General features: G+C 42.4%; 1 protein-coding gene across 4 annotated transcripts in view; it reads right to left on the bottom strand.

Moving 5' to 3' along the window:
• Nucleotides 1–26626, bottom strand: part of LOC117439262 (DENN domain-containing protein 5B-like) — a 61980-nt gene extending 35354 nt beyond the window's left edge. For all 4 annotated transcript variants that reach the window (XM_034075118.2, XM_034075115.2, XM_034075117.2 and 1 more), the window contains exon 1: nucleotides 26270–26626. In XM_034075118.2, the coding sequence (XP_033931009.1) occupies nucleotides 26270–26378 (109 nt within the window). In that variant the 5' untranslated portion in view covers nucleotides 26379–26626. The remainder of the gene's footprint in view (nucleotides 1–26269) is intronic.
• Nucleotides 26627–26855: the final 229 nt, after the last annotated feature.

A 26855-nucleotide genomic window follows, 5' to 3' on the forward strand; every position in this document is an offset into this window, starting at 1 on the left:
TAACAAGTATTGTGTGTGTATCAAAGCCTGATATAGATTTATTCTTTGTGCCAAGGAGCTATACAAAATCAACAACACATTCATGTAAGCCACATCTTGCACTGGGTGACTTGTTCCTTATTTACCATGAACACACACATGCACACACACTCTTATTTTTGATTCAATCCCACATACAACGCCCTGCTGCCACAAATACTCACTAGAGCTCCAAATAGGGATGCATCCATCACAGAAAACATGTTTAAACAAATAAACAATTTCCTCCTGTTTGTATGGTAAAACTATGTTGGCCTGCTGTATAAAAGGAAATTACTCGGGCTTATTTGACATTGACACAAGTGGATATGATCATGGCAGGTTAATCTGTTCCCCTCTAAAGCCCCTGTCACACTGTCCCGAAGTTGACACCCGATGGACACACGAATATGGAATTGTGAATTTTGCACGAAGATGGCCCCGAACAACACACAAAGTCAACATTTACATTACATTTAAGACATACAACTGCAACGAAAGTACCAAAAACAATTATGTTACAGTACTATGATAATGTACTGATATCTTCAGACTTTCTCCGTCTTTATATGTAGAAGATATTACGTTTTCTCCGTCATGTTGTTTCCATAGCAACAACAACTTCCTGTCAACTCGCCTTCAAAATAATATATTATATCCTTTTCAGTTTCACAGAACACAAATTGGGTTATTTACATAATATATTTACATGATTTTGTTGTGCAATAAAACAACCCGATGGACACACGATAAAGGAAATGTTCAAATTCGGCTGTGATCGTAGCAACATCGGGCCATTCGTGAGGTTATCTTAAGCCATCGTATGATCGCCGGTGGAGTTTCTCAGGCTCCGGCAGCAACTTTGTGAGCGGTGGCAAAATCTTTGGCATGCCAAAAAATTGCCGAAGCACCTTGCGAAGGTTCATTTTCGTGTTGAATTCGTGTGTCAATTTTGCCCTTCGTAAGGCCATCGTGAGGGCATCTTGTTATCATCGGTGCATTCGCCTCGATCAGAGTGAGGGCGAATGCACCGATGATGACAAGATGCCCTCACGAGTGCCTTACGAAGTTGCCGCTCACGAAGTTGCTGCCGGAGCCTGAGAAACTCCACCGGCGGTCATACGATGGCTTAGATGCCCTCACGAATGGTCCGATGTTGCTACGATCACAGCCGAATTTGAACATTTCCTTTATCGTGTGTCCATCGGGTGTCAATTTCGGGACAGTGTGACAGGGGCTTAAACAAGTGCATTCAAATCAGTCGAGATAGCATGAAGACTTGGAAGACCGCCAATTGCAACATGTGCCTCCTAACCTGCTCCTAACACCCGTAAGGCTTTATTTGGCTTGGCCACCATTCCCACTCTACAAATGAACCTGTAGCTGAGACAAGTCATCTACAAATGGCATTATACTACAGGGTGTATGGACAAACCACTGTGTGCCTTATTTAATGGACTACCTAACGGCACAGAGGTTATGATGAAAAGACAAAAAAAGCACAAAAGTGTTTTCAGGATCTTCTTCAGCCTCTTACTATACAGCAAACAATCACATCAGTGACTTAGTGTTGATCCCCAACAACACAGTCTCACGGGGCTCTGTATTGATGTAGAAGATTGACTTTTTCAGCCAGACTACTATTAATTATAAAACCTTCATTACCCTCAGTTCCCACTATGATTTCTCTCCCTCAGTTCCCCGATCAATTCAACCTGAGGTCTTTTTCATCAGGATGCGTGTTTGTATTGTTTATGTGGTCTCAATCCTAGCTGCACAAATTCAAACTTTGTACCTCCTACAAAATATTCATGACAATCTGAATTAATTCATACAGCACATAACTTAGCTACTAGGGTTGCCAGAAACTGACCATGATCAAAATCGATTATTCGGCAGCCCTGGCGAATAATAATCGATTATTCATTCGACCGACATACATAAATAAAAAAATTAAAAAATATATAAATAAAATCGATTTTTAAAAATAATATTCGATTATGGAGACTGTAGCGAATATTCGAATAATCGCTGGCATCCCTATTAGCTACACCAGACAGGCTTTATATCAATAACATGAGACATGCAGCTATTCATAATTAAACCCATTGCCATGCCCATGAGCGTTCAGGACCACTTTTTGGCTCGAGACACATCATCACTATACGACTACCATGTACTGGGGAGTCACACCTCGCTATACCTCGCTATACAACCAAACACACACACAAACACTTTAGACAGAAACAGCTTGTTTTGTCTCCAAATTGGTAGAATCCTTTTTACTTCCTTTCCATGATCAAAGCTCCCAGCGTCCCACTCCCTTTACTCCTTCCCTCTGCCCTCATCAAGGTGTATGGTTGCCATGGGTTACACAAGGATGGAGAAAGTAGCTGCCAATCAACTTCAACATTAAGAGTGAAGGAGAGTGTGTTGAGAGTATAGGGGCCGTTCGAGCCCCTGTGGACGGCCCTCAATGCTGTCTCCCAAATTGAATTGCAAAGCAGCTGCTGAGCAACAGTTCAGATCAATGAAGCGAACGTTTTGTGTCTTCACCGGCCCCTCTCTCTCTCTCTCTCGGCTATTGTCCATAACGGTCTCCTAAAACCATTACCATTGCAAACCTCTTCTGACGCTGATTACAACGTTTATGAATACATTTGTCCAAAGTGCGTCACACAGTCATTATAAAAAATGGACTCAATGAACGGGTCACGGTGAGTTTCAAATACGGAGGACATAGTCCACGACGTTACTGAAATCAAAGGATCTATTTCTTGGATCGTTTGAATATGGAACCAGAACTGTTGCCAACAGTTTGAAACCGTTTTGGGAATTGCTGGAATATTAGATTTTTTTAATATTTATTTTCATTTATCGAATGCGAGATAATACCGTTTCCCCTTGAAATAGTTGTAATAATATTTAATGTTTTTGAGGTTTAGACTGTTTGTTTGACAAGCTTTTTAAGAATTTCTCATCACAGCTGATCCACAGAATGTTTGAAACAGAAAATAATGATGATCCGATTAATGGAAAAGTAAAACAAAAGGTAAAAAAATGTAAGCGTTTGGGTTTGCCTTTTGTGTGAGGCTGCTGCAGTTGATGCCTTTCATGCTAAACATTACCTGATTGCGGAGGAGAGAGATCATTTCAACCCCCCATCCTCTGTATTTCTGCTGACAATCAGACAACCAAAATAATGAGGTCATTTTTACCAATAGACACCAAGCCAACCAGCTCTGCAGGAGGAGTTGGTATTATATGCCACAAACTGCATCATTAGAGCCACAAATCACTTAATGCTCCTCTAATAACACGCAATAGGTCCCAGGAGGATACACATGCACTGCTATGTAAATGTACACACACACACACACACACACACACACACACACACACACACACACACACACACACACACACACACACACACACACACACACTGAGAAGTGTGAGGCAGCATCTCATTAGACAGAACATGTAAAAAAAGAAACGTGTGTCTGACTGAAGATTGGCTTTGTTGCGTAGCTTTAAGGCCCTTCAGTTTCACATGAATGCGTGTGTGTGTGTGTGTGAGTCCTTTAGAGGCAGACCGAGCTGTCAGACAGAAAAGCAAACTGTGGGATTGCCTCTGGATGGCGAGTCGGCTGTCAGTGTTTCACCTGCAGCACACAGACGGTGTGTATTCACAGCTTTGACAGCAGGTCTGTGGTCGCCATTATTCACGGTCCCCAGGGCTTTAATGTCTTGTGCTTATACTTCAAAAGCCAGTGCACATCCTCGATGTCTGCTGAATATATTAAAATCACCCCTCTCAATGCGTGTACTCCTGTGTGAAAGCAACAATGCATTCTGGGCACAAAAACACCATAAAACTGGTGGACTTGCACGAAACGGCGAAAAAAAAGCTAGAGGGATTCCTGGCTTATAATTTGTTTGCATGGATCAAGAAAGGCAAAAAACACTAAAACATACATTAATGCAATCTCATAGAATATAATATATATTCTTTCTCTTTGTGAAAAAAGAGAAAGTATTTAAAAAAAAAAAAAGTATTTTATTTTAAAATGTATTTCTTTATTGCTGTGTTAGGTCTCTTGGCTGTTTGGTTTCTCATTGGTTGCTTAACGTCTTTCCAGGATTTCCAGTAGGTCGCTCAGTAATCCATTTAATGATTAATGCTAGATGACCAATTGAATGAATGGGACATTATTACATGAATGCAGTTGTATACTCTGAAAACCAGTGGAGTAACAGGAATCAGGTTTCGGATTTGCAAGACAAAAAGAAAAGCCCACAAAATAAAATGATTGAAATTGCCAAATCATTGCTACAAATCAGCAGGAGCTGCTCTCACACTTGTCATCCATTTGGCTACCCCAACACATTCCACCACCCAGGGCTCCACCAGCAGCACCTGCTACAACAAACACACACACACACACACACGCACGCACACGCACGCACAACCTTCTCATTCTCTGTTAATGGAACCAGCGCCTTCCTCGCCAAGCTTGGCTGCCAACGCCTGGCACTGTCTGGGTGAGAGCAGAACCCATCTGTCTCCTTGGCAACAGGACAACCAAAAATTAGGGGGGGTGTTTTTGTTAGGGCATAAGGTGGTGGGGAGGGGGACGGTTAACACCTCTCTTAATCATTTTTGAAATATCTTCACATGATCAGGGGTTGCAGGGAGTCTGGATAAGGGCAGAGGACAAGTGTAAGTGTGTGTGTGTGTATCACAATGGTCCAGTGTCCAAGTGCCAGGACTAAGCTGGTCCCATTCAGGATGCTACCGTGGTGATGTCATCCCCCCGTCATGCTGTCAAACACTGCTTTGTTCTTTTCTTCTTCGCTTTAAGGATGCGAGGCTGTAGGAAAGGAGAGGGGAAGAAAAGACGAGGAGGCTGGGGAAAGAGGTGTTGAGGGTGGCGGATTTATTTTCATTCAGGCTCATGCTCTAGTCGTTCCCCCGGGTCCTTCCATCATGGGAGGCTTTTGTGTCCCCTCTTTATGACTCACTGTCACCTGACTGTGTGAGTAGATTAGCCGCTGCTGTTGATCTACTTCATGTTCTTTGAGAACTGACTGATGAAAGGACCTGAGATAAACCTCACTACACGGAACCAAATCAGAGACACTGAAGGAGGAGGTCTGTACATATGTAGTGATAAAGGATGAAAACACATTGTTGCACTGAGGGATCCCCCTGAGAATCCATTTGTCCACGTTAAGCGTGGGGATAACTGTAGTCCAGCATTCTTTACTCATGACACAACTGGTCAGCAGGCTGGCTGCAGCTCCCATACTGAAACATAAAAACCATCAGCATTCAATACTCCTTTAACCTGTTGCACCCTGATTTTTCCCCTTAAATATAAAAAATGTTAGATAAAAACACCTGGTTAGGATGCCACCTGGGCACCTCCCTAGGGAGGTGTTCCAGGCACGTCCAGCTGGGAAGAGACCAAGGGGTAGACCTAGGACCAGGTGGAGGGATTATATCTCTTCGCTGGCCTGGGAGCGCCTTGGGATCCCCCAGTCAGAGCTGGTTGATGTCGCTAGGGAAAAGAAAGTTTGGGGCTCTCTGCTGGAACTGCTACCCCCGCGACCCGACCACGGATAAGCGGGAGAAGATGGATGGATGGATGGTTAGATAAAAACTTGAGCAATTCATTTGAATATATCCTGATTGAGTACATTGTTCAAACCCAAGATACCATATTGTATTTGGTTGAATAATTCTGTTAAATTGATCACATTTCCTCCGTCTGGCGTTGATGAAGTGATACATTATGTGGGTTTGTATTGTCACTATTAAAAACTAAACCTAGCCTATAGGTAAACTATATCAATGTGCAAAAACTGCAAGAAAGCCAAAACGAAATGTATGAGCAATAAAAACACAAAATAAAATGTTAGCTATATATTTTTACAGCAGTGTGAGCATGCTATAAACACAATAACTTTGGTTTACACCATTGTGTATTGGCATTTGTGCCAACTAGATTTAGTTCATTACTAATCACTTAACGTCTTCTTGTTTAATTTGGAATATTTTTACGTAAACAATAATAATTGTCAACAGGTTTAGACCACAGAGGCTACTACAGAAAATATATATACTCAGTTTAGATTTGTAAAATCATTTTTTGACTGTTCTTTGTTTTATCAAAAACGTTGTCTGTCCTTGTCCGGTTAACGCAGGGGTCGGCAACCCGCGGCCCTTTAAGCCCTCTGCTCTGGCTCCCTTGAGCTTAGACAAAAATAAGAAGGAAATAAAATAAAAGTATTTGTAGGACTATTTATATTTTGTTGCATGGTTGAAAATGTTTCGTATCTTGTATTTTGAGATGATACTGTGACACACAAATAAAAAACAAAACGGTTTTAATTAGGTCAACTAAAATATGCGTCACATCCTGCTACGGTCCCGCGCGAGCGTCTTTTCTTGGAGGCGAATAACCTGACCCCCGGCTCGATGAGCGAACTATGGATAAATCAAAGAAAAGTACCGGAGGAACACAGGATTTAATTCTGCGTGGACAGAGTTATCTGCTTTCACAGCAAACGATGCTGGTTTACCGGTATGTTTGATATGTAGAGAGAAGTTGTCAACGGTGCTGCAGCCTTTACGTATCGAGGAGCAACAAGGGAGAGGAAGCCAGCTGACGATCTTCAGTCATAATTCAATGGGGTATGTAATTTATTTCAGAAAACACTTTTTGTTATATGGAATGCTCTTAACGTCCCGATAGCAATGAATATATTAAATGCTTTGACAATAAATACATACAAAAATTAATCTGTGGAAGCCGTAGTACTGTAAAAAGCACGACCAATCATCTGCCTCGGCCCGGCTAAAGTAACTGGATGGCCTACCTGCCTGTCAGCCTTCCATCTGTGCACAAACTTATCTCGTGCCCTCATTGGTCATGTGCGCGTTCGTGTGTGTTGGAGGAGGGACTCTGTAAGGAAGTCTGAAGGAAGAGGCATATTTTTTCCGGTTGTGTATTTTCAAATTCTAGCGCACTCGAGCTGGCTTCTCCAGTCTTACCTACCCTACCTTTAACTCTTTTTAGGGTGCAGCTATATGTTTTATTTATTTCAAAGTGGGCCCATTTTAATAATATTTTTTCCCCCTTCAAATGTGCAGAGGACTCCCCAAGTGCTGTGTTTAATTTATTTTAAAGTAGGCCTGTGTATTATTTTTTAATTCTCCTTATAAGAGTTCTTTGTTTCTTATTAGAGGTTAACAGTTTTATATCATGTAATAAATAGCATAATAAATGCAAAAAAACAGTAGTTTTTGTCTGATATAACAATAAAAAACTATGAAATATGTTTTGTGGCTCCAGACAAAAAAATGTTTTGGAAAAAAGGAGCAAAATGGCTCTTTTGGTCAAAAAGGTTGCAGACCCCTGGGTAAACGGTTGTAAGCACGGTGTTGCAGTAAGAGGATGTATCTCACTCTGTCCTGTATGAATATAAAACTGTATATTAGTAAGCATTAGAAATAGCAGGATTTAGAAACACAGCTCCTTTACATATTAATAATTATGAACTATGTAATACAGGCAGGAAGTAGCTGTCTGAGCTGCATTTCTGTTCACATGCACGCAGCTGTTCTCAGAGCAGCTGCAGGGCTATGACAAGGTGGTGATGGTGATGCGCCCGATGGGAGTGACTCACTCTTTGCCGAGTGAAAATATATATACACTTTAATTATAAAGGCAGACAGGTGTGCGTGTCGGGCTCAGGTCTCACCTAGCTTAGTGAGTTTATGATGGTTTGAACCAAAAAGCTGTTCACACTGATTCTAGGTTTATCTTTCTGTGAACAAAACTGAACTCTGTACAGCTGTTTCACATTTGAAGCACTGAAGCTCAAAGGGGATTTTGAATAGAGTTATAAACATGGTAGCTTAACAAAACATCATAATGGGAAGGTACACGTGATCAAAACTGATAAGTAAATACACTTTAATATGGGTGCCTATTAATCAGAAATGATTTTTAAAAAAGGGCTAAAAAGGGGTTTTATTTCCAAAATATATAGAGAGAAGAAACCTTTGAAATATGTTAAAGGAAAACTGCCTTTTAAAACACTATCAAATTGGTGATTATGACATAACTTTGTTGCCGTGTCATTTGAATACTGGCTCTTTCTCCACAATTTACAAATACTTCTGAAATGGTGAACTTTTCCTGAACTTTTCCTACTGGCAAAAGTTGCCTGTTGGTTGAAGAAAACCGAAAATGATCTAAAACTTTATCAGAAAGTCAGACGGGGGTGAAAAGATCATCTTGAATGACTGTGCGCTGTCTGAATACAGAAGACGAAGGGAGTGAGTGGGCAACACACCAAAAGATGTAACAATCTACGCTGCGGGATGACTAACAGAGACAGGAAGACGGATCGGGATGCCGATGAACGAGACGTGTGACAGCGAGGTGTGGGAGACGAACACGAAGAGAGGGAGGAACCACTGGGAACACAAACAAGCCTGCCAACATAAGAGACGGCGTAAGAAAGTGAAAGAAAGAGGACAGCTGTGGAGTGTGCCGAGCCAACGTTTTATTACACGGGACCGACACAAAGCTGCTCTTTTATAACGGACATGACAACTCAGTCAAATCATCCCCCAAACACAACTGGAGGGAGCTCCGGGTGTCTGGAGCCATTTCTATCAAACGGCTGGAAGCACAACTTTGGAAAGATACAATATACTATTATTTTTCCTTAGTTTTTTACTGCAATTAAGTATAAGTCATTGTAATTTATATGAATAAATGAGCAAAAATGAGTATTTGAGCACAAAAAAGAGAGACATTCAGAGGGGTTAGTAGTAGCCATGATTGTTTTAATGACCTTCATATGTAGGAATGTTTAACCACAGGAAAACCTGCTAAAAATATGCCTTCTTTTCAATTGCCAGTAGATGAGTCTGGTTTGTCATCACAGACAAACCAGCAATGGAAGTCAGTCTACATTCTGCTGAATAAACAGGTATTATAATTAGTGACCAGCCAAGGTCATGATTTAGTTTATTGCAAAAATGTAATGACTTAAGAGTTACTTGTAAAGCTTACTACATATGCTTCACATGTGGTGTATTCCTCACTTTGAGCGAGTGGCTCTACAGCATGATTACAGGCCCTGGTGCGGTGTAAACATATGGGTGCCTCCATTCTCCAAACAAACCAAATCCTAACATTTAACCCTTTTTTTCATGCAGCGCAACAAGCATTCCAGCGAAGGAAAAATAAGAGCCCCTTAAAAAGTGTCATTATTGTTATCATCATATAAACCAATGTCACACGATAAGGTGCTTGCAGAGACAGTAAAGGAGTATACATGGAGGGGAGGGAGGTCTGACTGCTTTGATATCCCCCACGTGTGATCACAGGGTTTTTCCAGCTCGGCTCGGCAAGGTGCACATACGGATTCAAGAAAAAATAAATAAAGATATTCAGTTGGATGTATGAAAAAGGCTTTTCAACAGGGCTGGGCCATCTCCAAAAAGGCCCACGGCGGACATCTTTGATCTTTAGGAAACATCAGTTTACAGAGCAGTTGGAGGGAGCAGTAAAGTCGAGGAGTTGTTTATCAAGTTATATAACTTTTTTTTGCTAGTTTGCCAATTGGTGTAATGACTACACTCGTGTTGCTTATTGTCAAACAAAGCCTTCTCTGTTAGTTCTGTCTTACTAAATACTTATCCAAGCAACAGAAACATTTGTTGTTTGTCTTATTGACCACACATGTATCCAAAACCAATTCAATACTGATGCTGCATTACAAACACAACAGTAACAGTTTCTGTATGTAGTGTAATACATTTTTCAAAGACCATGTCCCAGGTGCTGCACTGTCAGACTGTCTACTAAACAACGAGAAAATATGAGACCATGATATTTTTTACGTCTGTTTTTTACACCCTGCATGACAGCCATACTTGATTTACATTGGCACACATTAGCAGTGTGTGTGTGTGTGTGTGTGTGTGTGTGTGTGTGTGTGTGTGTGTGTGTGTGTGTGTGTGTGTGTGTGTGTGTGTGTGTGTGTGTGTGAGGAAAGAATGCAGAAACGCAACGCTCAATGTTTTCAATCCTGGCCAGCTGACAGTCAGCATAAATCACTGCATGCAATCAGAAGGAGAAAGGATGAGAGTGATTCAGTGGAGGGGGGTGCAGAGATGTTAGTGCTCTCTTTAGCTCATCAACCCCCCTTCAGCGAAATAATTTGTCTTGGGTAAATGCTCTCGTCTCCATGGCTACTCCTGTGCGTCCTGTAGAACACAGAGAGGGGCTAAAGGGCCGCTGTTAATGGAGGTTACGTCATCTCATTTGAACCCAGGCGCATGTTAATTGTATTTCATTCAAACAGGCCCCTCAGCTCATCTCACCTCAGTGTGTGGAACATGACGGACAGGCAGCACACAATACTAGTGAGGTTCTACAATCCTATAAAAGCTACAAAACCAAGGGAAACGGTAAGGGAGGTTTTAAGGATGCACATTCACTTGGAATGGCCTTAAGGATGAGCGGGACGGTTGCATAAGCTACTTCAGCCGTACGTCCCACATGCAGCCTTGAAGCAAACTCACTGATATAATGGGAATGGAGAGATGAAAAGAAAAGAGAAGAGCAGCGAATGTCCTATTATTTTAATAACTCGCAGGAGGGAGGGGAAACTGAAGTTGACAGAGGGTTCTAGAGGGATTAGAGGCAAAAGTTTAAACCATGCTGATGTTTGTACCGTTTACTATAAACTGTGAGAAGCCGACCATTAGGTGCATAAACAAAGTAGCAGTAAATGTGTGGATTAATGGATTGATCATAAACAATATTGACCCGATAATCTCTGATCTTAAAGCTATTTATTTACTTATTTGCTGGTGAGGGAATATCCATGAACTGAAAACAGACTCACTTCATAACTAATCCATTCCTTCTTCGCATCAGGACACTATCCATCAGTCTGTCAGATTTCTCATTTCTGCTTGCCTGTCACGTTTTACCCTCGACTCCGCTGGGATAAACAATCCAAGGCACTGGTTCAGAAATAGCCGCAGAATCTGTCTAATCTGCCTCGACAAGCCCACCCGTGAATGGCCCAATTACATAACCTGATGTTGACTCCAGGGGAGGAGAGAGCGCTGCATGTGGCCGGGAGTAAGTGTGACCAATCACACACACACAAAAGCAGAGTCAACTAATTGGTGATGTTGTTGGAGGAGATTTCGGCTGTTTGTTAAACGCGTTCTGAGGGATTTATATTGAGCATCTGTGCTGTGACATAATCATACTGGGCCTTGCTCTGCTGAGCTCCCACACACAAAGATAATACCGCTGGTAGATTTAAGCAGTCACTTGTTGGGCTTTTAAGAGTTAAAAAAAAAAAGGTAATCAGAAACAAAGTCTGAAAGAGCATTCTCAGTTTCAGAGACACAGAGTGCAGGCTTTCCTGTGTTCATCATCACCACCACCTATCAGCAAAGTATTAATCATCTACTTGACACCAACACTGCATTGGTAAAAACTCCTTTACAAGTTTATGTCCTGCATTCAAAATCCTATTGAGGAAAGATTAAAGAATTGGTCAAAATGCTATCCAGTTCTCATCTCGTGTTGCTGATGTATTACCCTGATATTATTAGATTGTCAAACTGGTGTGTTGGCAGCACCTTACTGTTGAGTGTATTGTGTGAGATGGGTCTCACACACATGCGTTTGAAAATCCATGGATGATTGTATTGGTAAAAACATGTAAACGGGATGAATGGCAAATAACCTTAAATGTCATTCTTGCAAATAACAAAGAAAATATGTCTTTGCCCACTTATTTTGAAGAGAGGATGAAAGAAGGAGACAGACCCCAGAATGAAGGAGATAATTAAATCCACTGTCTGGTTTAGAACAAATAAATAAAGTTTGCAAAGTAGCATTGAGGGACAGTACGACACGGAGTACACTGGCTTAGTGGTCATGCTTTGTTTACATAGCCTTATCACTCAGGCCAGAGGACAGGATGAGTTGGAACTCAATCGGTAAGAGATCAAAGTCCAAGTCCGTATTATGTATACGTAGTTTGCGTAATCTGAAAGTGCACGTGTCGTCTTTATATAAAGCTTGTCAACAAGATATGTGCATGAAAGGACACAACTCAGCGTGTTTGTTTGTGACACTTTATGCTCCCCCAGCTATCTGTCAGACACTTTCTGTCTCTTATGATTAGCCTGAAAAGCAATTATATAATAAATAAATGTTTTTCAGCCTCTGTATAATCCACTGTAGTTTGTGACCAGCATGTCTCTCAGTGAGGTGATGCAGCAGTGGCCGTAATCAATCATAAGGGGCCTTAGTTACCATGGTGCAGCCTATCGTAGTTATGTAAGGAGATTAACAGTCTGCCTGACATAGCACCGTGCTTCACACCGTTACAATGATGAGGTTTGTTGGAGCTGCTGTCACCTGTGTGTGTGTCACTGGGGACTAGGAGGTATTATATTTCACAATTGCATTAGGCATTGACAATCAATGCAAATTAATTCAGGCTCATTAATCACAGCTCTCTCGATTGATGTTAGAATCTGGCCACTTGTTTCAGGTCACAGCCTGCCTCCATCTCCATTTTCTCTGCGGACCAAATTCGTGTGCGTGTCAGCATGGCCTGGGGACAAACTAACATATGTACATGCTCAGAGCACAGAGTGTACCATCACACAGTCACTGCATACACAAACACTATTGATCTCTCAGAGTAAACACAGCAACAGCAAGTGCAGCACGAGTCAGTCTTTGCACTTATTGGAAGAGCAGCTGGGAAAGGGCTAGGGTAATAAAGGGAATAAGATAACAATATGGTTGGTATACTGCAGTTTTTGGAGATGTGAAATATCTACAGAACGTGTACAAATATCCAGGCCCTTTATTGAAAATATACAAATCTTTGACTGCAACGATGTAGGTATGAGAGGCACACAGAGGGATGCACAGAGGCAGTCACAATTTGTACAGGCTCCCACTACCTGTTAGCATCTAGCTCTCCTGCTTACAAACATTTAGCCATCCCTGCTTATACAACATCTTGATGCAGTTTGGCATTGGTGCATGGGACAGTAATTGCCCTAAACCTTTCACACTCAAGAATGCCATCAAAACACCCTGAGGATGATGTTCTACTTCAAAGAGCAAATAAACAGATAACAGACCTTAAGGAGGATATCCGACGGCTTTCTGACAAGCTGAAAGAAAAAGAGTCTCTCGTGTCCGGTCTCATGGAGGTAGCATCGGTGCAGTCTAAACAGCTTGCCTCGTTCAGTGCAACTACCCATGACACAGTTCTGTGGGATCCTTCCACCTGTCCACGGCCTTCCGACTGCTCGACACCTGGCCACCAGCAGTCGTGGTCTGAAGTGGTGCGTAAGAGCTTTTTGAATGGGGTAACTTCACCGCCTCGCCTGGGCCCTCGGAACCGCTTCGCATCCCCTGTCCGAAAATCCGGTCCATCCAGTTGATGCCCCCGCGGCACTGACCCGTTCAGATGATCCGGCCCATCCAGCTGGTGCTCCGGCGGCGCTGGCCCGTCCAGCTGATGCTGAAAAGTCGTTTTTATCTCATGTCCGATCCCAACGCTAGGCCGTGGAGCAGGGCGTTTCACTAGGATCCTCAGCCTCCACACCTGGCTCCAATCCGCCTGCAGAGCTGCCAATTTTGGTTTAATTGACAATTTCAATCTATTTTGGGACCGACCCGCCCTCTTCGGCACTGTTGGAATCCACCCCAGCAGGCTTGGTAGCTGCATGCTAGCGGCTAACATGCATCACGCTGTTCAGGCGACTCCCTGACTTTTCCAGGGCCACGTTGACACACCCCCCTCTCCGGCGGTGTCCTCCAAGGCCACTGTTTCCACGCCTGCCGTCTCGCTCTCTGACGCCACCCAACGACCAGAGGCTTCTATGCCAGTGCAGCGTCCCATTTGTGTTGTGGTCTGCTTACACAGGCTGGCGACTCGGACTGAGAACAGAGGATCCAAGGGCATCCGTCTGAATTTATGTAATGTATCAAGTGTTGTAGTGATTCCACATGCTCCACGGTCTATCGTTAACAGAGTGGTGGTATGTCAAACACACTCAAACTGGCTTTATTAAATGTCAGGTCTTTAGCAGGTAAATCATTTTTAATCAATGATTTTATCACCAAGCACAACCTGGATTTTATGTTTTTAACTGAAACTTGGTTAGACCAAAACAACAGCACAGCTGTTCTTACAGAATCAACTCCTCCCAACTTTAAACCTCATTAACAGGTTAATGTCCAAGCTGAGTAAATCCAGTTTAGAAGCTGTCACGATTTTAGTTTTGTCTGTCTTGTCATGGTTTTATTTTGAAATTATGTTCTCCCTGTGTCTTGTTTTCCTTCCTGTGTTTTCCCTCCTGTGTCTGATTTTGTTCACCTGTTGCCCTTGTGTTTCTGCCTCCCCTGCCCAGCTGTGTCTTGTTCTGTGATTACCCTTCTGTGTATTTAGTCTTATCTTGGGTTAGGGTTAGCCCCCCACTTAAATCATGTTCACATGGATAGGAAACTAAATACATTTGCACACATCTTGTGTCTGTCCATATCTTTCTGTTTTGGTGGTCACGCCACACCCTGCATGTGCATGCATACGCGAGTCATGGTGAGATATCTGGATTAAGAGGTTGCTTTTTCTTTGCACAGGATGAAATGAATGTGCTGTGATTTTAGTTTTTTTAAGCAGAGGTCAATAACTTGTACGGCCCTCTGAGGATATTGTAAAAATTGAAATGACCCTTGAGAGGAAAAAGGTTCCCCACCCCTGCTCTAACCCTTTCCTGGGGTCTGGCCTGGCCTTGGGAGGTCCGTGGATCCTCCGGAGGTTTTCTGGAAGATGCAAGGCCAGGATTCCAGTACCAGCCCCAGCAGTCATGGTTCCAGACCCAATTCCGGCTCCAGCATTGGGATATATATTTTTTAAATCCTCTGGAGCAGAGAGAGGAGCTGTGGATTATTGTTATTGATTAATACTGCTATAGGCTTAGTTTGTCGGGGGACATCTTACTTCTTCCTTCTCTCTGTCTGTACCTGTGTACTCTCATGTTCCGAATAACCCAGCTTCCCCAAATTCTCTTTTTGGTGTCTATCTACGGCGGGATCTTGAGTCGTGGCTGTGCCTGTTGCTGTGGTCCTGGATCATGAGTCCTGGATGGATATCCTCGTGGATTCATCTTCTTATTATAAACACATGCATTTCCAAACATCTGGACTACCTATGTTGTAAAATGTATTATCTTTTCAATTTACACACGGCATCTATTGCACGTCTGTCCGTCCTGGGAGAGGGATCCCTCCTCTGTTGCTCTCCCTGAGGTTTCTCCCATTTTCGCCTTTAAACTGTGAGGTTTTCTCCAGAAGTTTTTCCTTGTACGATGTGAGGGTCTAAGGACAGAGGGTGTCGTATTGTCATACTGCTATTCTGTACAAACTGTGAAGTCCACTGAGACAAATGTAACATTGTAAATTGTGATATTGGGCTATATAAATAAACATTGATTGATTGATAATGCATCAGTGTTTCTTAGGGTCAAAAACACTAAACTCACAACTTAAAATGAAAGCGTTTTGACAGTATATGTGAAAAGTGACAGTAGATATAGATTATTTGCAATTTGTTGCTATATATATATATATATAAAAAAAAAAGACAATTATAATTTTTTCTTTTTTTTTTTAAACATCTTGAATTTCAGGGAGGGCGCGGGGATCCGATGGCGGGGCTCCGTTGGCGGGGCTCCGTTGGCGGGACGCAGCGCCCCTCCAAGACAATGGTAGGGGAAACACTGCCATTGTCTGAGTGCATGTGATTTATGACATGTATGAGTTGTTGGCCAAGTAGAGTGCAGATGTTACACATTACAAACATTAAAGAATTGCCCATCAATCTACAAGAGAGTAGGTTCAGCTATCAAATAAAATATAATGGACTAATATAGCTTGTCCCTGTACTGAGATAATGCTGGTTCTCTCAATGGGAACCTTCATAATAAAAAAGGAAATGTATTTATCATATGCCCTTTGCATTTTCAGGGATATTAGGACCACAGGAATCAGATGCAATATTATGTCTGCAACAATATTGCGAATTTGTTACACAATTTAAATGTTGACTTTTCCTGGTGTCGCAGGCCACATAGCTACATCTAAGGGAATACCATGTCTGAGCTTTTTACACTATTCCAGCTAAGAAATACAAGCTTTAGGGAAAATGTCAGCGACATTTCCATATAAACCCTTGAGTTCCTTAGGGACATGGTTTGACATTTGCAGACAGCACCATGGGGAACCTAAAGGCTTGGTTTCTCAGGACTGAGTTGATGACCTTTTACAAGCAAAACAGAACATTTGCTCATGTTCTATACATGTACTGGGTAATATACGAACACTGGTAGATGTTCTACACATGAGGCAACCATTTTGCTTTTATAGTACGTACGTTTATAGTAAGGACTGGCTGTTCATCAGAAACACTTTAAAAACACTCTTGGCCTTAAGACATGGCTGGTTGACACATTGAAGTTCAAAGTTTTCTTTAAATTTACTAATTTATAGTGGTTTTCAATAAGTACAATAAAGAAAAGATGGACCCAAGACCAGTAAGGTTTGTCCATGGTCAAGTCCAGCTAAAACCAATTTGTGAACCAACGTACTAGTGAACCAAAACAACAACCCCCAACTCCCTCTGGTCTTTTGTCCCCTTCTTCTCCCATAGAGACAGAACATATGGAGCTGAGGGTCAGAGGTCGCTCTGAGGGGGGGGCTGTGAAATGGCTCCGCATGCCTCTTAAGATCAACTGCTCACTTTGCTGTTGTAGACAGAGAGGGATGGGACCAGTCAGCAACAGCTAGCAGTATCCTCAGAGGTCGTGAGGTCCCGCTGACTCCCAAAGGCAGATCATCCATCATTACTGCTCCCCCCCGGTCCTTGAACGTTGGGTAGCAGCACATGGAAGCCTCTCCTACACTGTATGGGTCTAGAGAATGAGAGCACACATCCCTGACACTCAACATGTGAGGCAGATGACAGGCAGGTGCAGGGCTCTTCAACTTCGACCAACAATTTGCACTTGAGGCAAACAGTGTATTATGTGTCCTGCTTTCCATCAACACAGATGGGTTGATTCTAGGGATGCACGATATTGGTTTTTGAAACCGATACCTTCCTGCTTCTCAAGACCGATAATAATATATATATATATATATATATATATATATATATTAAATGTACCTGTAGTTTTTGCACACCTGGTGGTACAAAAAAGACTAGTATTGAGCAAATGACATGAGCATTACTACTATGAACAAAACTAACCCTGGGGTCGTCTCTGGCAAACTTCTTGCCTTTTTCAAAAGCCTAGTCGATAGGTAAAAGCTTCGGTGCCTTTGCAGCTGGCTTTGGATTCGCCGCTAGTTTAGCAGCGCAGGCGTCTTTGTACGCTTTTAACACACCATCGTGGCGATGTTTCAGGTGACTAATCAGGTTGGAAGTATTATAGCTCGTTGCCTTTTTCCCTCCTCGTGGAACTTCTGCATTGCATTCGTTAATACAAATAGCAAGCAAACTATCTAACTCTGAAACTTTGAAATAGTCCCACCGACGACATGTTTGTTTACTGTCCTGGCTTCACGGCTGCACACCATTTACGTCACAGCCAGGCATGAGTTAGGGAGCGCTGGATTTGTGAAAAACTCCCCTCTTCCTAAACCACTAATACCACAGTACTGGCAAAACGGGAGGAGCCGAAAACAAGCGCCCCTCATCCCAATCCACCCACACCGCAGTATTTTTTTCTTTTTTTTTACCCAAAAAATATATTGTATATTATCGGGGCTATTAATACTTTTATCGGGTTTATCGGGATGACGTCATAATTCCTAATATCGGACCGATAATTATCGGGCCGATAATTATCGTGCACCACTAGTTGATTCCTGCTCCAAACCTACAGAGTACCTGTAAACTGTTTACAACCTGGAGCTGAGTTAACAGCAGTAAAGCTGTAGTGAAGAAGAAGTTACAAAATGCTGTGACTTAGCTTATGTCTACTACTGTAGGTTTTCGGTCTGCTGCTTATTTAGTTTCTTCTTTCTTGTTTTCAGTACTTGTCATGTCCACAGCTAATGGTACACACCCTCACATTTAGCAAATTCAAATTATTGCAAAATGAGATGTAAAATAGGCAAGGTTTAAGGCTTCTCTGTACATCTTCCCTTTGTCATTCTCCACACAGCTACATCCCTTTTTCTGTTCAACATTGAGCACAATGTTAGTTATTAGTGTGATTAGTAAATAACTATACCTATTTGCAGTATACAACATTATGCTTTCCCCAATATGGCAATAAGTATAAAACCTGTCTAAGTTTATATATGGTTGGACAATTCTTTAAACCAACCGTCCAAATTTGAAGATGCTCAATCTACAATGTCATAAAACAGACAGATGAATTGGCTTCTTTCCTTCAAATGTAGAGACTTGAACTCCACTTAACGGGAGCCATTTCCCTTTCCGAAAAGAGCCATTAAGTAGCCGACCTGTAGTTGATTGGATATTAAAAAAAAGACAAGAGGATGCCGCTAGTCAAACACTGCAGAAGGGAGCGGAGACATGGTTAAAAACATGAATGTGTGTGTGTGTGTGTGTGTGTGTGTGTGTGTGTGTGTGTGTGTGTGTGTGTGTGTGTGTGTGTGTGGTGTGTGTGTGTGTGTGTGTGTGTGTGTGTGTGTGTGTGTGTGTGTGTGTGTGTGTGTGTGTGTGTGTGTGTGTGTGTGTGTGTGTGTGTGTGTGTGTGTGTGTGTGTGTGTGTGTGTGTGTGTGTGTGTGTGTGTGTGTGTGTGTGTGTGTGTGTGTGTGTGTGTGTGTGTGTGTGTGTGTGTGTGTGTGTGTGTGTGTGTGTGTGTTGCATTATAGCGTTGAGTTCAGTGTAAACCGGAGGAACTGTCAGAACGGATTACGTTAACAGGCTTAACAGCAGCCTGGCCGGGCAAACAGAGCACGAGGCGATGAGCTGGGGAGGAAATGCAGAGAGATGGACAAAATCACTACAGGGGGAAGAGGAAGGAAGTGGTGAGCCGTGAAAGAAAGAAAAGACGAAAGAAAGACAGTAGATGTAAAGATTTATAGCAGAAGCAAATATGCCAAAAGTGAATCAATTATAAAGTCACAATACTCTCATAGGGATGTCATTATAACCACACAATGAGATAAATTAATGCTTTACAATAAAACAAGCGTACAGAGGTTTGCTCTTTGTTTTAATTAGCTATTGGTATTGTTCTTGCCATATACCATAATCTGCCCATTACCCAGCCATGGCTTTGTCGACAGGGGCATGCGTCATTGTTGTTAGCCCCTGTCATCATTAGCATACGTCAGTGGGCAGTGTCAGCGTGCAGCCTTTGTGCTGACTGACTCCCAGGCCGCTCTGTGTGGACAGATGGTCCGGGCCAGAGGGGAGCTTTAGCCGCTCAAATCCCTTTGTGCAGCCTGAGGACACTCCCACCTCCGCCCAGCCTGCACACCTCGGAGCTCCAGTGGTCTCTAAAGCTGCACTGGCTAACCTGCCAGACCCCAGAGGCAGCAAGGGAGCCCTTTGAACAAACTGAATATCAATAGCCCGGAACAGCATTAGACTGTAGCTTTAAATTCTCCCAAATGAGATCCTGGTCAGCTTCATACAGGTGTGGTCTTGGGTCTTGGGTTATGCATGGTTCAAATGTTCACATGTTTTACTAGCATAGTCCATTCACCTTCATACAGCATCTTGTTCAAGCATTAAAGTGCAGGTCGTTACATGTCAGTCTAATCATGACTAAATGAGTCACTTTTACATAAAAGTTATGGCTCCAATCCCACAAGATCAGCCTGAGCAATATTTCTGGATTAACATGTCTGAAGAAGTGAATGCCGTCAGACTAGTTAGTTAGTAAAATAATCCACAAAATGCTGTCAATGAACCATGAAGGCAATTATTTTCTTTACATGTTAGCCTATCCTTTTTTCACGTTGTGATGTAGGACAAGAGAAAGAGAAAATAACTCAAAATAAGCATCAGGCTAGGACTTTCTCTCTACTTTCACCTCCACTTTACACGTAGCAAGATAGAGCTCTAATGCCATTATATGCTTGAGAACTGCCAGATTGGTGGCTGACTTATAAATTAAACTGGTGAGCAACTTTATCTGGAGACTGTAAGCATCCTTTGTTCCAACAATGCTTACCAATTAAGGGTTTAACAAAGTCTTGCCTTTATTTCCAGTTGAATGACAGTCGATAAAAGTCCTGCACCATCACTGTTGCGGTCATCAAAATAAACTTTCAAAATTCTCCAAACCTTCTGTGTGTGTGTGTTTATTGCTTGATGTCATTTCTCAGTAGAACAAGGACATTCAGTTTATAATTACGTATCTTTGAAGTCGCCATTATAAAAAGACATTCACCTTGAAATAGACATGCTAAAACTTGCAGGGAGAGAAAACCAGTTTCTGCTCTGAAGGGGGTTATTGGCACTTGGCTACGAAGTGGAGTTGGTTGTAAATACCTGTGCTTTAACCAATTCTCCCCGAGGTGACATCAACTTATTAACATTGCAGTTATGGCCAATGACAAACCGGGGATAAGAAACTGGAAAAAAGCCTGACTTCTTTAGACCCTAACCACACGGAGACGGTAACGAAAATTAACCGAATTCGATATCAAAAAAGTCTTCTGTCCACACGCAATCGGCACCAGAAACGTGTCCGTCCACACGAGACCGCTCGACCCGCTGGAGACGCTGTAGTACATATGCCAGGCCTGTAAGTGGCGCTGTACTTCTGCCACACAATACACCAAAAGCAGCTTAGAAGACTTCACGAGCACGCATGGTTGCCCTTCTGTTTATTCTCCACGGTGGATTTAGCAGCAGAGGTGGGGCGAGTGGCAGGGGCCAGGGTTCTTTTTCTCCCTCCCCAAGGCAAGCGTGTGCTCCTGCTGTAATTCTCTCCGGTAGTCCACCAGCCGATGAAAAACACCCACCTCTCCGTGCGGCAGAGTTTCTTTTTTATCGCCGGTCAAAATTATAAAAGTGCCGGTCAAAGATCTTCTTTGTTATTTATTGAGCTTTAAAACAAATGAATAACGACTATATAATAATATAGGGAGTCTCTCTTTTCCTCTCCGGACAGCCCGTCAGTATTTTCGTTATCAGGAAATGATCGTATAGGGCGTGTAGGAGCCATGATCACTGTTGATTGGTTGGCTTGGGTCACATGGGTATGGGTGGCACTCATTATAATCCTGTTCACCTGTGTGAGGTGTGGGTGTGTGGAAGAGAGGGTGACACGGGGCCGTTTTTTGTTGACCGCAAGATTACAATTGCTTTGATTATAACAGTGTATATGTCTGAGAACAGAGTTTTTTCATTAAACTACCATACTACGAAACAGAGCTTTGGATATTAGCAAGTACTTTTTTAGCGTGTCATACAACAGCAAACAGGCCCGACCTCAGCCTCTCAGCGACTTAGTTTGTTTCCTGCTGTCGCTACAGGGCGTAATCACGGAGCCGTTTGGCGTTGCGTCCGCAGATCTACCCACCTTGGGACTCGTGTGGCCCAACCGTCTATATGATAGAGAACTGTAGCGGATACGACCCGTTTCGTCTCCGTGTGGCTAGGGCATTAGTGTGTCGAGGATTGCTGCTGTGGGAGAGCAGTGGGTGACACTCAGGTGTGAGGAGTGAGAGGTGTTACACATGGAGACAGAGGAGGACATGAAAGGGAAAGAGAGGAGGAGGAGGAGGAGGAGGAGGAGGAGGAGAGGGTCCGTGCTGACAAGTTGAACACCTGACAGGCGGGCTCATCTGAGAGCTGAAACTGAGAATCTGTTCCAACATCTGTGTGTTGTTCATGCATGCATCAGTAGTGAAACATGCAAACAAGCGTGCCCCACTTAATGTCACTGCATTCATTTCAATGGTTCTTGTTCTTTCTTCTTCTTTAAACAGAGATTCAGAGCTCATGTGGATACATTTACAATATTTTACCCTTTTAAAAGGGTTAATTTAGTGATTTAATATTGCCAATTTCCTCATTTGTTATTGATTAATACAAGAGGATGAATTGATTAACTGACTGACAGAAAATGTATAGCCAGCAATTTAGATGATTGATTAGAGAGGAGTCATTTATCATGCTAAAATGTACATTTTTCACTAGCTCTAGCTGAGGATTCTATAGCCTTGTTGTTGGGTTTTGTATGTGGGAAATAGTGATGGACACTTTTTTTTTTAAATCAGAAATTCTATAGCATTTTATATTGTACTTGTATTTATTTTAAGCAATAAAATAAAGAGGCTTCAATAAAATAAATACATTCTAACAACAGTAATTACTCTTTTATCAGACCTTAATGTAGCTAAAAACAAGGTAAAACACGGGAAAGAACAACAAATTGATGACTCGGAAATTGAAAAGAAAGCAGGATTGTTCTTCGACTGCAACCTTCGTGCACATCTGTAAACTGGTTGACTTATTTCTGGTATTGAAAGTGGTGTGCAATCGTCAGTCCAGCAACTACACCAGGCCGGATGACTGTCATTTCCCCAGCAGGGGTATAAGATGACAAAGTGATAAACACCTCACATATCTTCTTCTTAGAGATGTCCCGATCCGATCACGTGATCGGGGATCGGAGCCGATCACGTGATTTTCCAAAAATCGGGGATCGGGATTTTTTTTTATAAAATATCTTTTTTTAATTTAATGTTACAAAACAAAAGTGACCATGTTCACGTCTTAAAGTCATCCTGAGGACTTAGTTTGGTTTAAAATTACACAACATCATGTATGTGTTGCTTTCTTTGGGCTTGTTTTCAGACCTGGTTGCTTATTTCTCTGAAATCTGGCAACAGAGTGGGCGCAGTGTCTAATAGTAGCAGTAAGCTAACGAGAGGCTACGTTCAGCTGGTGACTCGGGAGTCGGGACAGAGAAAATGTCAGGAGTTTGGAAGTATTATAAAATTGAAAGCGAAGGCAGTGTAACAGCCAGATGCAATGTTTGCAAGGCAGAGGTTCCGCGTGGTGGAAAGAACAGAGCTACGTTCAACACGACCAATCTAATACGCTACCTGAGAAACAAACACCAACAACAACACGACGAGTACACAGCGGCCACTCAGGTAACGGCACTGAAACAACCAACACTTTCAGAGACTTTTAAAAGGAAAGAGAAACTGCCCCAGAACAGTGAAAAGGCCAACACAATATCAGCCAAGATAGCTGAATTCGTGTGGGATGACCAGCCGTTATCTGTTACATTTTTTTTTTCTTAATGCATTGCATAAAGATCGGATCGGGAAAAATCGGTATCGGCAGATTGTCAAAATCAAATGATCGGAAGCAAAAAAAGGTGATCGGGACATCCCTACAACCGGAACGTTAAACTTCTCCCCAAATTAGCTCTTCTTCACTCCTCTCACCTTTCCCGTCCACAATGCTGCTGACCGCTAATGCATCTGGTGTTAGAATGCAGGGACTATTTGAGGCTCTGTACGCCACCCAGGGTGTATTTATACCACTGATGCTTAATGGCATGGTATGGGGTTGGGTGTCTGAGAATGGACTGATAAAGTGGCACGATATGGGAGGAATTAAAGAAGCTGATTAGCATTCCGGCCTGGGACCGAAGAGCTCTGATCTATAACGGGGCATAAGTTGAAATCAATAGTTAAACACTGCATGATCTTGAACAGACACACACACGGAGAGAAAGCCGTGTAAACCACGGCGTAGCCCGAGGCAGGTCTACAGGAAGTCTAGCCCTCTGACTGGAACAATGGGATGAGGAAAATAAGGCTACAGTGCCACACAAAGAGCAGGGAGGAGGGGAATCACGGCCTAAAATAAACAACAGCATACAAAACTGGAATTATGGCTGCCTCAAACTCAGGGCACGAGAATATCCGGGGGTACTGAGATGTTGCCAAATGTAAGATTGATGGATAGCCAACATGTTGATAATATCATGTCACAGGTGGTGGCAGTGCTGTAATAAAAATCATGAAAGCAGCTAATGATGTCTGACAAGAACCCCCCCCCCCCGGGCCACCTCAAAGATGTGTCCCTCCCTTCACATGATCTCATCAACAATAATGACATCAACAGAACCGGTCATTTGATAGTTACTGTACGTTTGGTGGATCGATCTGTGCGTTAATAATACAAACATCTATTACTACGGGCTGCTCAATTAATCGTATTTTAATGCGATTATGGCTTGCAACGATTACGAAAACAACGTAATCGAAAAATGATTATTTTTGTATTACTTTTTTTCAATTTTTTTTTGTGTTTCAGTTATTATTCTTAAAGTTCAGGGTAATCAACTGTTAAAAACATACTGTTCAAATTTATTTTCTCCAATAAATTGATGTTTTCAAAGTCATGTTTTTAATAATCGTGGTATCAATTATTGACGCAAATAATCGTGATTATGATTTTTGCCATAATCGAGCAGCCCTATCTATTACTGACAATTGACAAAATGTCCACTGACTCTCTACTTCAATAGTAATACATTTTGGGGGATTGTGGGCTGTGGGTTGGACAAATCAAGACACTTGGAGAGGTCACATTTGAAACTAATAATTTATTATGGCCCTAATCTGACTATTATCTAGTCCCATACACACACACCAGATGATCAACTAGTTGTAGCATTGGTGTTAGCAGTGCGGCCTATGGACTTAATATGGTGGAGCTCACACACACACCACACACACACACACACACACACACCACACACACACACACACACAACCACACACACACACACACACACACACACACACACACACACACACACACACACACACACACACACACACACACACACACACACACACACACACACACACACACACACACACACACACACACACACACACACACACACACACACACACACACACACACACACAGCACACACACACACACACACACACATCACACACACACACACACACACACACACCACACACACACACACACACACACACACACACACACACACACACACACACACACACACACACACACACACACACACACACACACACCACACACACCTTGAAATCAGGTTTTTTTTTAAGTGCAATCACAACTTGCTTTCAACACTCACAGACTTTACTATTGTGAACTTTGCTCCAGAGACTCAGTTACAAAGACAGAAGCTACCAATCCGACTGTGATCAGCAACAAAGTCTTCTGCTTATCCTACATCCACAAGGTAAAGATTGTCAAAAAAAGTAACTACACATTTGCGGTAATGTGAATAGGATGGTAACCCAGTCAATGAGAGAGGTGACATATCTGCAAAACCACAGCTGTACTGGAGGAGAGGGAAATGTCCTAATAGCTATGAATAAACAACAACAGCAATCGTTATATCAAATATAGTTATTCAAAGCTCCAAATATGCAACCTCATGAACAAACAGTGCTTTCTGTGCCACTTTTGTTACTCAAATCCTTCTTCTGCTGTAGAAGCAGCATCACCACCTATAACCACACTTGTGGCAGCCTTTAAGCAACTCAGCTTTCGCTTATTTCATCAAAAAAGTCAAATAAACAAGTAAAAACGAATGAAAGGAAAACCTTATCATGACAAAATAAGGATTTGTAGAGTTTATTTCCACATTTTTCTTCAGGAAACAATACATCTGACCCAAGATAATATCAAATTGACATTCTTTGGGTAAATACTATGAATATAAACTACAGTAGTCTACAGTTATGAACATTAGTTTTACTTTGACCTGTTTAGAGCAGTAAAGCAAGGCACAGAAAGCTTGAATCAGATGATAAACTTTAGAAAATATGCTTGGACCTCTCAGTCTTCATCCTTTCATTATGTGCAGAGCTTTGCTACACAGCAACTGTAAACCATGAGCCATTAACTGGGTATTTGAGGGTGTATAGTGTGCTACTTAAGGTGATGACTTACAGCTTTGTCAGTTTAGGTTACAGAGCTTGGTGTCCTTGATATCATAGTGTAGCTTTGCATTGAATAAAATACATGTTTTAAGCGGTGAAGGGATATTTTTAGTCAACAATGTTTATGAAATGTGCCGACCTGAGTTGTGAATGTTTTTTCCCATAAACAACAAGGCACAGAACGGAGACCTCATACCTGCTAGTTCGTCCGGTTCCAGCCCAGTTTCTGTGTCTATCCCACAAACAACAAAGTAGTGTGCGAAGCGGCAGGGCGCCGAGCCGGACACCGAGAAGCTGCCACTCATCCTGGCTTCGGTGTGCAGCAATGCTCGCTAGTAGTTCTCCAAGCAGCGATACATCTCCGTGAAAGAAAGGAAAAGCTGGATAAAACGCTGGATTCGGGGACACGGTTCTTCTCTTTCGGCTACTAGTTGCAAGATAAAGCTTAGTAGTTTATACCAAAGTTGCTTTTAAATGTTGTTCCTCCTAAATCTTGTCACTGGAGTTCGCGGACAACCTTCCGCGCCGGACCGGAGAGCGTTAATGTGAGCCTCCGCCTCCTGGAGCTCGAGAGAGTTGCAAGGCAGGGCGGGATATTCAAACCTAGTCCTTCATACTGTCTGTTCACTGACAAAGAGGGACACATGTGTTTCTTTCTTTTAATGCTATAACAAAAACGGACCTTTAAAGGTGGGGTAGGTAATTTTGGAGAAACCGCTAGAATTTGAAAATACACAGCTGGAAAAAATCTTCCTTACAGAGCCCCTCCTCCAACACACAAG

The sequence above is a fragment of the Pseudochaenichthys georgianus genome, chromosome 23 (assembly GCF_902827115.2).
Source record: "Pseudochaenichthys georgianus chromosome 23, fPseGeo1.2, whole genome shotgun sequence".
NCBI lineage: Eukaryota > Metazoa > Chordata > Actinopteri > Perciformes > Channichthyidae > Pseudochaenichthys > Pseudochaenichthys georgianus.